Raw genomic sequence first — 12065 nt, 5'->3', positions numbered from 1 at the left:
GCAAGCGACAGGATGTCGCTTGCATGGCAGAGGTGGAGCACGTACAATCCTGAACTCGGAGGATCTCGCAGGCATAGAGGCACGAGTTGATAACTTCCGTCTAGAGGCTTTAGTGGTGGAGCTGGAGGTCAAGGAGCCGACAGGAGTGGTTAATCTCACGGGTGCATCGAGAGTTTGCCTATTGTGGTAGGAGTTAAAAAAGCTTTGAAGCCCGAAAACATGGATAGGTCAGCCTAACAGTTCGATAATGTACTCGCATCTTCAATCACAGTCACAGCATCACAGCGAGACTAGTGGTAGCTAGCAGGAAAGGTAATCGTTTCGTAGACGATCATTGGTAGAGGGTATTACATAGAAGCACCTTACGGTAAAGCTACTCGCCACCTATGCATTCACTCCCTCTTCTATGATGTACGTTCTTTGTGTGGACACACAATCAGATTACAGTTAGCCAACCTTAAAGTATTTGGAATACTCACTCACGATGGAGTGCAGTATAAGGATTCTCACTGGCGAAACATGGAGGTGGCGTTCACAGATCATGTTGTGTCACGGACAGGATCCTGCATCGATCTCCGTGAGCCTCTTCCCCATGAACAGGGGCTAGGTCCGTCGAGCCACAGTATTTGTCGGTGACTTGTTGAAGTACACCGCTTGATTTGATTTGGAATACTCTCTACCAATGGCATGGAGGCTATTAAAGATGGCTTTCTAGATACTCCGTACATATTTGACTAGGATGAGACTCGCTTTTCTCTATACACCAGCAGCGTCGTCCACCCGCGTGCCAGTACGGCCGGCATGTCCGGAAGCAGAACTACCGGACCGTCGATGTAAACCACCGGGATGCATCATCTTTTCTCTCGGTAGAGACAAGAGAGCCAATCCCCGTTATGCCCTTCGCAGTACCGTTGGGTCTCTTCTCCCACGTTTGCTGCATGGAATGTGCTCGTTTCCCGCCCCAGTACCCTAAGCTCCGAACAATCATGATCCAGGAAATTGGCTCATCTATGCGGAAATAACTATGTTTAGGTTGGAGAGTCTAGACCTCTGTCGACTGGCGGAAATAGACTGATGGGACCTTTGGCAGAGGGAAGATCAGAGACGGGGAAGGGAGGAATGCTGGCTGTGTTGGGCGATCTGTGGTTCATCATCCTCGAGAACAAAGAAACGACGAGGTTGAGTTCGACCCATCAACTGCCCCCAAACCTTGCACCGGACTATCATCTGCTTGGCGACTCCTGGTGGCGCTCGCACGTCCGTTTTCTTTGTTACACAAAATCTAACGGATCGAGACGGTCTGTGTGTAGGTTCCGGAGACCTGTTGAAGGCATCCCCACCCTCCGATCTCGACCATCGCGGATCCATGGATCCCACCGGACTTCAGCGAAAGGGTCATTTCGGCTCAATTCTCCGCCGTCACCCAGCATCGTCGTTGGAGAATATAATCAGGAGATCTCGATGTCAGGCACGTTATTGTCGATCCCAGCTCTTGCACGCGGAGGGATAGCATCACCCACCAGTGTCGTTCTCACGGAATGCAATGATTCCCCGTCAGGAGTCTATACTGTCCACCACCTACAGTCACGATGGAGTCAATGCCCAAGGAAGTCAATAACGCCGGCAAGGACTACGACGTTACCATCGTGGCCATTGTACTCTGCGCCGTCAGCACGGTCTTGGTGTTCTTGCGATTCGTCGAGAAGATCCGCCTGCGCGCAGTCTTCGCTGAAGACTATGTCTTGATTCCAGGGTTTGTGAGTTTTGTCAACGCTATCATGCAGTGTCATCCATATCCTCTGCGTGCTGACCAGCATCTAGCTGATATACATCGCCTCGGCAGCAATCCTGATCCGCGCAAATATAGATGGAGCTCTAGGTACGCCAATACCGCAAGTGACCTACCACCAAGCCGAGATAGTCGGCCAGGTACGAGCAAACCATCCTCCCTCCCCCGAAGGACGACAGTGGCTGATTTTGTAGACCGGGCTCCTGATCTACTGGCTATACGCGCCAATGAGCGGGTTCATCCGCGTCTCCATCCTCCTATTCTATAGGCGCCTGTTTTCGCCCACCATGCCAATACTGGGAATAGTGATTTGGATAGTCCTGGTGTTTCAGGTCCTATTCAGCATCGCCGGCCTAATACTGCCTGCCGTCGGTTCTAGACCGCTGTATCACATGTGGCATCTCCGGGACACGGCCACGAACGATAACCCGCAGCAAACATCGCAATTTTCCTATAATATTGGAGTGGCAACATTCTCCATCAACCTGGCATTGGATGTCATTTTGCTCATCTTGCCGCTGTTCCCGATCGCCACCCTGCGGCTTCCGATCAGAAAGAAGCTCGGAATGGCTGTTCTCTTTATTCTTGGTGCAGGGTATGCGGCGTTCCCCGTTCGGGATATACTGATGCTGAGTTCCGCACCTCTAGGGCATGCTTTGCAGCTGCATGGAAGCTCGGAGCATACATCATCGAACTGCGTGACCAAACGGATCCCTCCAGATGTATGGTCTTTCCCTCTTTCGAACACCGATTATATTTGCGCTGACACAGTGGGTGTGTCTACTACAGGGACAGGAAAAGGCGGGGTTTACATACCTGCCGGGTCCACTGTATCAGGCGAGACGTTATCTTACTTCTATGCTGCTCAGCTGGAACCGGCACTCGCCATTATCGGAACCTCTCTCCCCGCGATTCGCCAGTTGATATGTTCGTGTCGCAAGCCTTCGCCACAATCCTCCCAGCAAATGGAGGAACGCTCCAGCCGGCGGTACCATCGCCGGTGGTTGCATCTCGACCGTATTCCTACGTCTGAACGGGCATTGACAACAGATATGGAGCGGCAAGGGGAGATATACCTGCCTGTGGTGGAGGATGACCGTGAACATCGATTTGAACATCGACTTTGAATTTCACAGCGTGGAGATAACTGTACATAACATAGGATGTTGGCCTTTTGGTCGTGTCCGATCTTAATATATCTTGCATCCATGTGTGTCTGCTTGCGAGGGGAAAGCTACATATTTCCTGTGAACATGTTGTATAATACTTATAATCAACGCTCGAAGAATATGGACCAAGAATGGCTGGTTTTCCTTCCCGCGCGGAAGCAATTCCCTCTGCAGGTGATGCACGTACACGCGTGACGCCGATATACAGTAAACGGGTGCGCGAATCACGCTGCCATGCAATTAGTCACCTAGTTTCCTCCAGCTATTTTCCCATCTATCATCCAGTGTAGTTTCATTCCTGATTTATAAGCGTTGGGGCATCTTCCTGGATTCTGGCAGTGACGGTAAGAGTTTCTACACTATAGATCGGTAAGTCGGTGTTGGCGATTTCCGGGCTGTTGTGGAGTTCAAGTACATGTCGGCGCTTAACGTATCCGACCCGTGCAGGGACCGGAGACCGAAGTAGGATTGATTGATAATCAAGACTACCATCACGTCTTGGTAGGCAAGGATCTGTGGAGTGTTGCACTATGTGTCTACGGTGTACGCGAATGATGGCATCGGACACGGGTGGTGTGGTATGGCCCGAATGGGCACCGATTATAGGACCAGTAAGTATTTAAAGAGAGCCATATTCCTCTCTACAGCCAACATTCTGCACCTACAAAGCTCGTTATCACCATGTCCTCGCCCAAACAGACCAGATGCTGGGTATTGGCCAGCAGACCCACTGGCAACGTTGTCCTCGATGGCGAGAACCCAACGTTCACTCTCCAAACAAGAAGCCTCCCTGCGTTGGTTGACAACCAGGTCCTTGTGAAAACCATCTACCTCTCCAACGATCCCGCTCAGAGATGGTGGATCAATGACGAACTACCCCGGAATCTCCAGCATCTCAAGCCAGTCAAAGTGGGTGACGTGATGGGTGCACGCGGGATCGCAGAGGTCGTCGAATCGACCTCTTCCAAGTTCAAAAAGGGCGACCAGGTCATTCACCTCGCCCAACTGGGCTGGGTAGAATACGCAGTTCTTGGAGACGACGAGGTTGCGCCGATCGATCCGTTACCTCGGGGTCTCAGTGATGCCCATTACCTGGGCGCTTTTGGGGCAAACGGCCTGACAGCATACTACGGACTCATCGTGCAGTGCGAGCCGAAGCAATCCGACACGATTGTTGTCTCGGGAGCCGCAGGGGCTACGGGCAGCATCGTCGTGCAAATCGCCAAGCATCTCGTGGGCGCTCAAAATGTCATTGGAATTGCGGGAAGCGACGACAAGTGCCGCTGGGTTGAGCAGCTGGGGGCTGATATCTGTGAGTGCATCCCCTGGATTGATTTCGGACGTCAAGGCTTACATTGGGACTAGGCCTCAACTACAAATCCCCGTCTTTTGCAAAGGACCTGGAGAAGGCCACCGGGGCGCGTGCCAACATCTACTTTGACAATGTAGGAGGCGAGATTCTCAACCAGATGCTTCCATTGATGGCCGCCCATGGCCGCATTGCGGTGTGCGGTGCGATTTCCAGCTACAATGGCCAGGATGCTCTTTCTCTTCCCAATTGGTTCTACGTCATCTTCTCGAGAATCCGTATCGAGGGATTCACGGTTGCAGATTACCGGAGTAAGGCTGGAGAAGTGAGGAAGATCCTCGCGCAAGCCGTGGAAGATGGAAAATTGCAGATCGACGAGGGGAGTCACACGGTGGTCAAGGCAGCGTTTGAGGCTATTCCACGGGTGTGGGTGAGGCTTTTCGAGGGAGCGAACAAGGGAAAGCTTATCACTGCATTGTAGAATGCTTTGCTTTGAATATCCGGGGAGGTAGTTCGTTCCTATCAAATATACAGTGGCATGGAGTCAACGCCTAACGTTCAAAGAGTGTTTCCATACAAGCCAGGAATGGGCACCAATATGGTTCACTGTATATCACAGCCCGCGAGAGCAATGGCCACGCCGTCGATGAGCCCAATAATGGATCCATTTAGACACAAGGGATACTCGCGGAGAGACGCCACTTTGGCGGACTACGAGTGAAAACTATCAGTCGATTGTCCAAAGATTGTTGGGTTCAAAAGCTGTAAATGTCAATGCAGCATAGGACACGGAACATACGGACGTGATCTGTGCAGCCCGCTTTGGGTGCACTAATACTGCGAAGTCCTTCTTGGATTACCGTTCCTGTGTATGTCATGGCAAAGATGCGGTTCTTCCATGACAAAAGTTGTTGAATAAAGTGGGAGGGAAATAGAGTCATTCGTTATCATTTTCGATTCGAGTTCCAAGTGAACAGTTCTGGTTGTGTGTATGTTTGTCAGTGTCATAGTATCCCGTTCACGAGAATTGTTCCCGGTGAAGAAAGGTATATCTGGTAAATCAACGGTGAAATCCGAGCAATGTACCTAGGCAATTAGATAGAAGTTTGGGTGGCTCAGTGGGAAGGTCGAGGCGCGTCACGTGGGGGTGTGTTGTGTTGTGTTGTGTTGTGTTGTGTGAGTGGGCAGTACATCTACCTCTTTCTTCTTCTTCTTCTTCTTCTTCTTCTTCTTCTTCTTCTTCTTCTTCTTCTTCTTCTTCTTTTTCTTCTTTTTCTTCTTTTTCTTTCTCTTCTTTCTCTTCTTTCTTCACCCGTCCTTCGAATCTCATTTCGACGACTCGCCTTACAACTGCATCTATCTTTTGACATACAAAAGACCAACACTTGTAAGCACCTCACCTCCCTCCCTCCCCAACATCACATCCGCGTTCGACTGCGATGGCTGCTGTCGTCGACAGAAACGCGCGTCCCGCCCCCCAGGTTGCCGGTGGTGGTGGAAAGCCCCCCGGTGACCGTGGCGGTGGAGGCCGGAGGAACCCCCCTCCAGACAAACCAGCCCCTCCTAAGAAGAGGAAGAGGGCCGCGAAGCACTGTGGTCGCTGCGGGCAAACCGACCACACGGAGGAAGAGCACCACATGCGGACGCTGGCGGACGCAGTAGATGTTCTGGTAAGTTATCTCCATACAACCCGACGAATGGAACTGACATCACGGTAGACTCATCAGGCTCGGAAACGCCAGCGCCAGGAACAGAGCGCCCCCTCAAGTCCGTCTCACAACCGGGTTGTTCCCGCAGCCCAGGAGCGTGGCGACGGACAGCGGCGTCGTCGACGGGGAAAACGTGCGGCGCCCCATGTCCGCCGGCAACGTGCACGGGAGGCCCTCCAGCAACAGCTGGGAGGCCTGCAGGCGCAGCACCTGCTGCCGCCGCGCCCCGTCCAACAACAACAGCAGGGGGACGTCCAGCAACAGCTGTAAGGCCAGCAGGCGCAGCAACAGCTGCCGCCGCGCCCCGCCCAACAAATACAGCGGGAGCTTGAGCAGCATGTCGCTCTCTCCTCGCAGGTTCTGGCGGGAGGAGTGGATTCATCCCTCCAACCAGCTCAGGAGCCGCGCCCGCTGCCTCATGTTCAGGCGCAGGGGGATCAGGACCTTCAGGGCCCGGCCCTGCAGGCTGATGATTCGCCGCACCTGCTTCCTCAGTCGGACGATGTCATCATGACTGATGTCTGGCTAATCGAGGGCCTGAACAGCGAGGAGGTTCCCGCATAGTCGGACACTTCGGATAGTGAGCTTTGACATGAACGTGGACGTGCGAACGTACCTTCTGCCTTAGCCGCCGTCGTGTTCACCGGTAGCGGGAACGGCCGTGTCTTCGGACCGGTCCTCCAACGACGAACTCGCACCTCATCGCGGTGTTGGAGTCTAGTAGCCGTAATGGTGAAGCTAAGATGAGTTCACTGGATGCTGTGGAGTATTAGATAGAATAGGTGGGATATAATAGATATTGGAATGTTTTTTTCTTTTAGTTGTCTCTTATACAATATCCATTCCTGTTTGCGTGATAATATGATGCTAGCCCAAGTATAACATGAAGCTGTGGACAGAATAACCTCGGCTTGTTTACGACCCACAGCACAAACAAGACAAACACGATCGCGATTCTCCTGAATTCCTGGAAAGCTTCAACCTTTCCCAAACAATCCATCTTCTGCCATTGAACGGTTTCAGGGCTTTCCTTGGTATGCACCTACCCGGGTCTACCAGAGCATACTAATCAAAGCGTCGCTAGACCACCTTCCCACCTCTCCCATACATACAACCAGTATGTAAAGGTCCAAAACATCAATTCCCCACATCGGAACACCCAACCACCAAATAAGGTAGCCAGAAGAGGTAATGCAAAAAAGTTGAACTCCACACCATGTTAAACAGCCGTCGCCTCCTAAACGGCGACATCACCTATTCCGCCGCCAAGGGCTGCGAGTCAAACATCCTGCATGAGCTGGGCTACTGGGACCAGAAGACCCGCTATTTTAACCATCTGTACAAGAACCGCGAGCTCGTCCAGGAGATCGTCGTCCACCATCTGAACCTTCCATCCGCCGACGCGTGCACCATCGCCGACCCTCAGGAGTGGCGCCATGGGAGTTTCAATCTGTGCATTCCCATCGACGTGCGCGGCCACGCCGCCGCCCAGCGCGTCATGATCCGCTTCCCGCTGCCGTACCGCGTAGGCGAGAAGACCAACCCCGGCAATGCCGACGAAAAGATCCGCTGCGAGGCAGGCACCTATGCCTGGCTCCAGGAGAACTGCCCCGACATCCCGATCCCGGCCTTGTACGGGTTTGGCCTGTCATCCGGCAAGAAAGTACGTCTCCCGTCGCGCCGCCAACCACACCCGTAGAGACGTACCCCGCTCATAGCCCATGTAGTTCACCGTATGCGACAACCTCCCGTTCTTCACGCGGATGCTCTTCTACATCCGCCGCCGAGTCCGCCGGTGGCTCGGCCGCCCGCTCCCATCGCGCTACGTGCCACACCCCAGCCGCAAACCCAGCCCCGACGGCGTCAGCTACCTCCTCATGGAGTACATCCACGGAAACATGCTCTCCGAGTCATGGGAAGCCGGCCGCACAGACGCCCACCGGCGCAGCAACCTGTTCCACGGGCTGTCGCGCATCATGCTCGCCGCGGCGCGCATCCCACTCCCACGCATCGGGTCCTTCACCATCGACGAACACGGCTTCCTGCAGCTCAACAACCGCCCACTCACGTTGGAAATTCACGACCTCGAGAACCAGAAGATCCCCGTCGACATCCCGCGCGATCTCACCTACGCCACTGCGGACACTTACATCCACGACGTCCTCGCGTTCCACGAGAACCGCCTGCGCGCACAGCCCAACGCCGTCCACGACGTCGAGGACTGTCTGTACCAGATGTCTGCGCTGACGGCCATGCGCACGGTCTACCCGGCCATGTTTCGGCGGGAGCTCCGCGACGGCCCGTTCTACCTCAGCTTCACGGATCTGCACCAGAGTAACATCTTCGTCGATGAGGAGTGGAATGTGAAGTGTCTGGTTGATCTGGAGTGGACGTGTTCGCGGCCGGTGGAGCTGATTCATCCGCCGTATTGGCTAGCGAACCAGCCCATTGATGGGATCGACGTGGATGAGTATCAAAATGTCCATGAGGAGTTTGTGAACGCTCTTGCGGAGGAGGAAAACAAGCGTGTCTGTGGCATCGTCAAGGGTGATAGACTACCCCTGCATACAACCCTGCGACAAGGGTGGGAGCGAGGCACGTTCTGGTATGCGCTGGCGCTGGATAGTCCCCTGGGCCTGTTTAAACTCTTCTACGATTACATTCAGCCGCGCTTTGCGGAGGAGCATCTGGACGACCCGGCTTTCTTTCGCATTATCATGGCGTACTGGGAGGTCGATGCTATGAAGTTTGTGCAGGGCAAGGTGAAGGATCGCGAGAAGTATGAGAAACGACTGAGGAAGGCGTTCCAGTTATAGTCCAAGGTGCTGATGAGTGTATGATTATTATGGGATAGACGTATGTTATGTGGTGGAGGACCGCGTGCTGCTTTCATCTAGATAATTGCCTACGTATCGCGTGGTCTTCATGAATCATTTCAATAACGGTCATTGGGCGGGTATCTGCAAAACCACGTCCGTAAAACAGGCTCATATGGCATACAGCATTACATTTAGAGCCATATCCCTCAACATTCTGTAGATGGTGATGGGACCAGGCAGCAAACTGGTAGATTCAGGTTCGAGCTTGGGCGGTTCTGCCACCTGGTTCCAGGATCCCAGGCCGTCCCACGTACGGCGGATTTGAACACGATCATAGTTAGTATTGAGGATCCAGGAGATATCGGTCTAGAAGACGTTAGTTTTTCTTATGCTATCGACCAATCAGTAGGGGTCAGCCACCAGTGTATTACGGCCTTCGGCCTCATAGCGATATCCTACGCAGCCATCCATCGGGGGATATTCCGACCCGTATGGGCCGAAATCGGCTGTATGGCCAAGTGTTGTCTCGATGCGAGCAGCGACCACTTTCCCTTGCTTCGGTATCTGGTCTGTTTCTGGTGGAAGAGGCGAGACTCCCGTCATCCATATCGTCATGGCCTGGATGCACTCGTGGCGGAAGAGGTCAACCGAATTGGCCTCCTGCATCAACTGGCCAACAACACTTGGTGCACGACAGTCGTGATAGTCGACCTTCAGGCCACAGATATCCGATGGTAGTCGACTGCGTTCTTTCATGCCGACGAACGCCGTAATCCGGCGCACCCCTCGAAGGGAAGCGTAGGTATGGTAGTCGCAGACGCTTTTTCTCCACATGCTGTCCGGCCTGATGCGTGCGTTGCAGAAGTCCAGGCTTAGCGTGTGAACTAGACGCGTCGTGGCTGGTTGGCTCTGGATGCCTAGTTGGACCAAGTGGTCGTCTTGGCTCTGCACCATTGTGAGTAAACATCAACACCGGAGAAAGTAGATACCCACTGTGGCCGCAAATCCCGTCATCACATAACCGTCAGGCGGTTTGTGGGAGCATGTTTTGGATGAGTCCTGACAGAGAGATCGGAGCGTGACGAAATCCATGCGGCGACCGAAGTTCGTCAACACCTGGGTTGGAGTCAGGAAAGTGCATGAATTATGTAGACGGAGCGGGAGACACTGACCGTGAAGCCTGTGAGACCAGGCTGGGTGCCATCATCGACAAAAATCACCTCTGATATCCGTTCTCCCCCCGGGCCATCGAGGTAGAAAGAGATCTCACTTTGTCCCCGCATACCGAAGCTTCTCGTGCTTCCATCCGTATAGAAGAACTCCATTCCGGCGATGGGACAAGGCGAAGTACTCACAAAGACGACCATCCTGGTCAGCAATCCCAACAACGACCCTTGCAGGCCGCCGAAGTCAATATCCAGCAGTGCAAAAGTGCTCCGTGGCAGGTGATTCGGCGTGAGTTCGCTGAAGATGCGCTTATGTCGAGGGACGTCAGGCACCCAAAGAGTAGAGGCAACGGTGAGCACCGGAGGACAGTGCGGGAAATGTCGCGTCTTCCCTTCGTATGTGATTCCTATGCTGACAATCTTATAGTGCTTTTCTGTTGTCAGAACGGCGCTCTTCCCAACCCCTCGGGGTACACATACATCGAGCCCTACCACTAAATGAGCCATCTGGTTCTCTTTGCGGAAAATCAAAATCCCACGCGCTGCTCCCTTGCCCTGCGATTCCCCAATCCATGGAGAGGAGGTCCCGTCCGTGAAGTTCCATTTAATGCCGATCAACCCCCGCGTGCAGAAAGTGACTTGCAGTGCCTCGACGGACGACTCGGGCGGAATCTGACAAGAGTTCTGTGGAGACTGACAATATCCAACGCCACCGCAGACCTTTCCCGTCCATGAGATGCCTGTTACGTATGTTCTGGGGCCAAAGGGGGCGAACGAGATAGCAAAACTTGCGTCCCCTTGGAAGGGAACCCGCGCCTTCCTGGTGTGGACCTCACGGCAATCGTCCGACGCGAGAGAATCCTCTCCAGTAGTAGACCGGCGGCCAGTCAACGGTGTTTGCTCATACTGCGGTCTGTCCCCTTGATCACTGTCGGTCGCCACTACAGGGGTGAAATGCATGTTCAGCGGCTCGGACAACGCAGTCCCACTGGGACGACTGCGCGACGACGCTGCATCGAATTCGACGAGGGCCGCGACGTGTTTCAGCAAGCCAACGATTCTCCTTCTGTTGATGAGTGCAGGATCGCCGTTCCCGAGTGCGCATGTCACACCACGAAACGCTTTGGACCAGTCTCTTGTCTGATTGGTATCCGCGAAAATGAAACCGTAGACGCGGCTGGGCCAGAACTGCGCCCTCCAAAATGACATGGGAAGTGCCTCAGGGCATATTAAGGTCGCCAGCTCTCGACAGACGAGCCGGAGCTGTTTGACTTCGGTGTGCGGTAAGTAGAGAAGTATGTCGTGGAAGATCTCCGTCGGCAATCTGCCAAACGCCGACCTCTTGTCGCTTTCCACATCTAGACGGGTCCATGACGGCGACGGGGGAGCATTCTGTTCAATCTGAGACAAGTTCATGGTGAGAGGGTCAGTGAACGTAAAGTGAGATCCGTCTGAAGAGTTGGCTGGTCCCAGAGGCCCGATGGACAGTGCACTGTCATAATCATGACCAAAATCCAGGCACGCGTGCTGCGGACACGGTGTACAATAAAACTGCTGGAATAAGGACATCGCGATCGCAGACTCGTCCACTCTGCCACCAAGCTCTGCACGCAACAACTGCCAACACGCCTCGTGGAGGCCATATCCCCAGTCGGAGCCATGGTTTCGAAACAACGTGATGGTCTGCCTTACGCCAGGTAATGTCGAAGACGGAATCGACAGCACATTGTGTCCTGTAATAACTCCAGGTTCAGATACTCTGGCAGCGTCCGCTTGAGAGGATCGTGTATAGATAGCCCGGACGAGGCCCAGCCAGCCCCGGCCGGGAGCTTGAATTCCTGGATCGCCATTATTGGCCAACACCACGCCGCAGAGCGAGCAGAAGGCGGTCGGTGCAACGGACGCCATGTATGCGCAGTCCACACAGTGATGGCAGACACCTAATCCCAGAGTCCGGCAGAATGCCTACGACGGGAGGGGTGAGGGAGGACGCCATATATACATGGAATTTGCTGACAGCTCCGCGGACATAGTAAGTTCAAGCAGACCCAAGTGACTTGACAAGGCCAGACCGATGTCGACAGGAAGGGGGGACGGCCACGTG

At 53.9% G+C, this 12065-nt stretch overlaps 5 protein-coding genes across 5 annotated transcripts; 4 read left to right on the top strand and 1 right to left on the bottom strand.

Annotated features, from left to right (window-relative positions):
- Positions 1-1589: 1589 nt before the first annotated feature.
- On the top strand, positions 1590-2916 carry ATEG_08285 (uncharacterized protein; the record flags this gene model as incomplete). Its single annotated transcript, XM_001216906.1, has 5 exons — positions 1590-1757; positions 1822-1929; positions 1984-2384; positions 2438-2511; positions 2561-2916. 5 exons carry the CDS (start codon positions 1590-1592, stop codon positions 2914-2916), a joined length of 1107 nt encoding a protein of 368 aa, XP_001216906.1.
- A 723-nt stretch (positions 2917-3639) lies between these two features.
- Positions 3640-4748, top strand: ATEG_08284 (MDR family NADP-dependent oxidoreductase; the record flags this gene model as incomplete). Its single annotated transcript, XM_001216905.1, has 2 exons — positions 3640-4270; positions 4324-4748. 2 exons carry the CDS (start codon positions 3640-3642, stop codon positions 4746-4748), a joined length of 1056 nt encoding a protein of 351 aa, XP_001216905.1.
- A 958-nt stretch (positions 4749-5706) lies between these two features.
- Positions 5707-6246, top strand: ATEG_08283 (uncharacterized protein; the record flags this gene model as incomplete). The annotated part of the gene is made up of 2 exons (XM_001216904.1): positions 5707-5937; positions 5986-6246. The coding sequence occupies 2 exons, from the start codon at positions 5707-5709 to the stop codon at positions 6244-6246; spliced, it is 492 nt and encodes a 163-aa protein (XP_001216904.1).
- Positions 6247-7192: 946 nt separating this feature from the next.
- On the top strand, positions 7193-8792 carry ATEG_08282 (uncharacterized protein; the record flags this gene model as incomplete). Its single annotated transcript, XM_001216903.1, has 2 exons — positions 7193-7639; positions 7704-8792. 2 exons carry the CDS (start codon positions 7193-7195, stop codon positions 8790-8792), a joined length of 1536 nt encoding a protein of 511 aa, XP_001216903.1.
- A 405-nt stretch (positions 8793-9197) lies between these two features.
- ATEG_08281 (F-box protein) lies at positions 9198-11869 on the bottom strand (the record flags this gene model as incomplete). The annotated part of the gene is made up of 3 exons (XM_001216902.1): positions 9198-9740; positions 9789-9911; positions 9968-11869. The coding sequence occupies 3 exons, from the start codon at positions 11867-11869 to the stop codon at positions 9198-9200; spliced, it is 2568 nt and encodes an 855-aa protein (XP_001216902.1).
- Positions 11870-12065: the final 196 nt, after the last annotated feature.

This window comes from Aspergillus terreus, genomic scaffold, assembly GCF_000149615.1.
Source record: "Aspergillus terreus NIH2624 scaffold_12 genomic scaffold, whole genome shotgun sequence".
NCBI lineage: Eukaryota > Fungi > Ascomycota > Eurotiomycetes > Eurotiales > Aspergillaceae > Aspergillus > Aspergillus terreus.
This window is presented reverse-complemented; position numbering and strand designations above follow the sequence as displayed.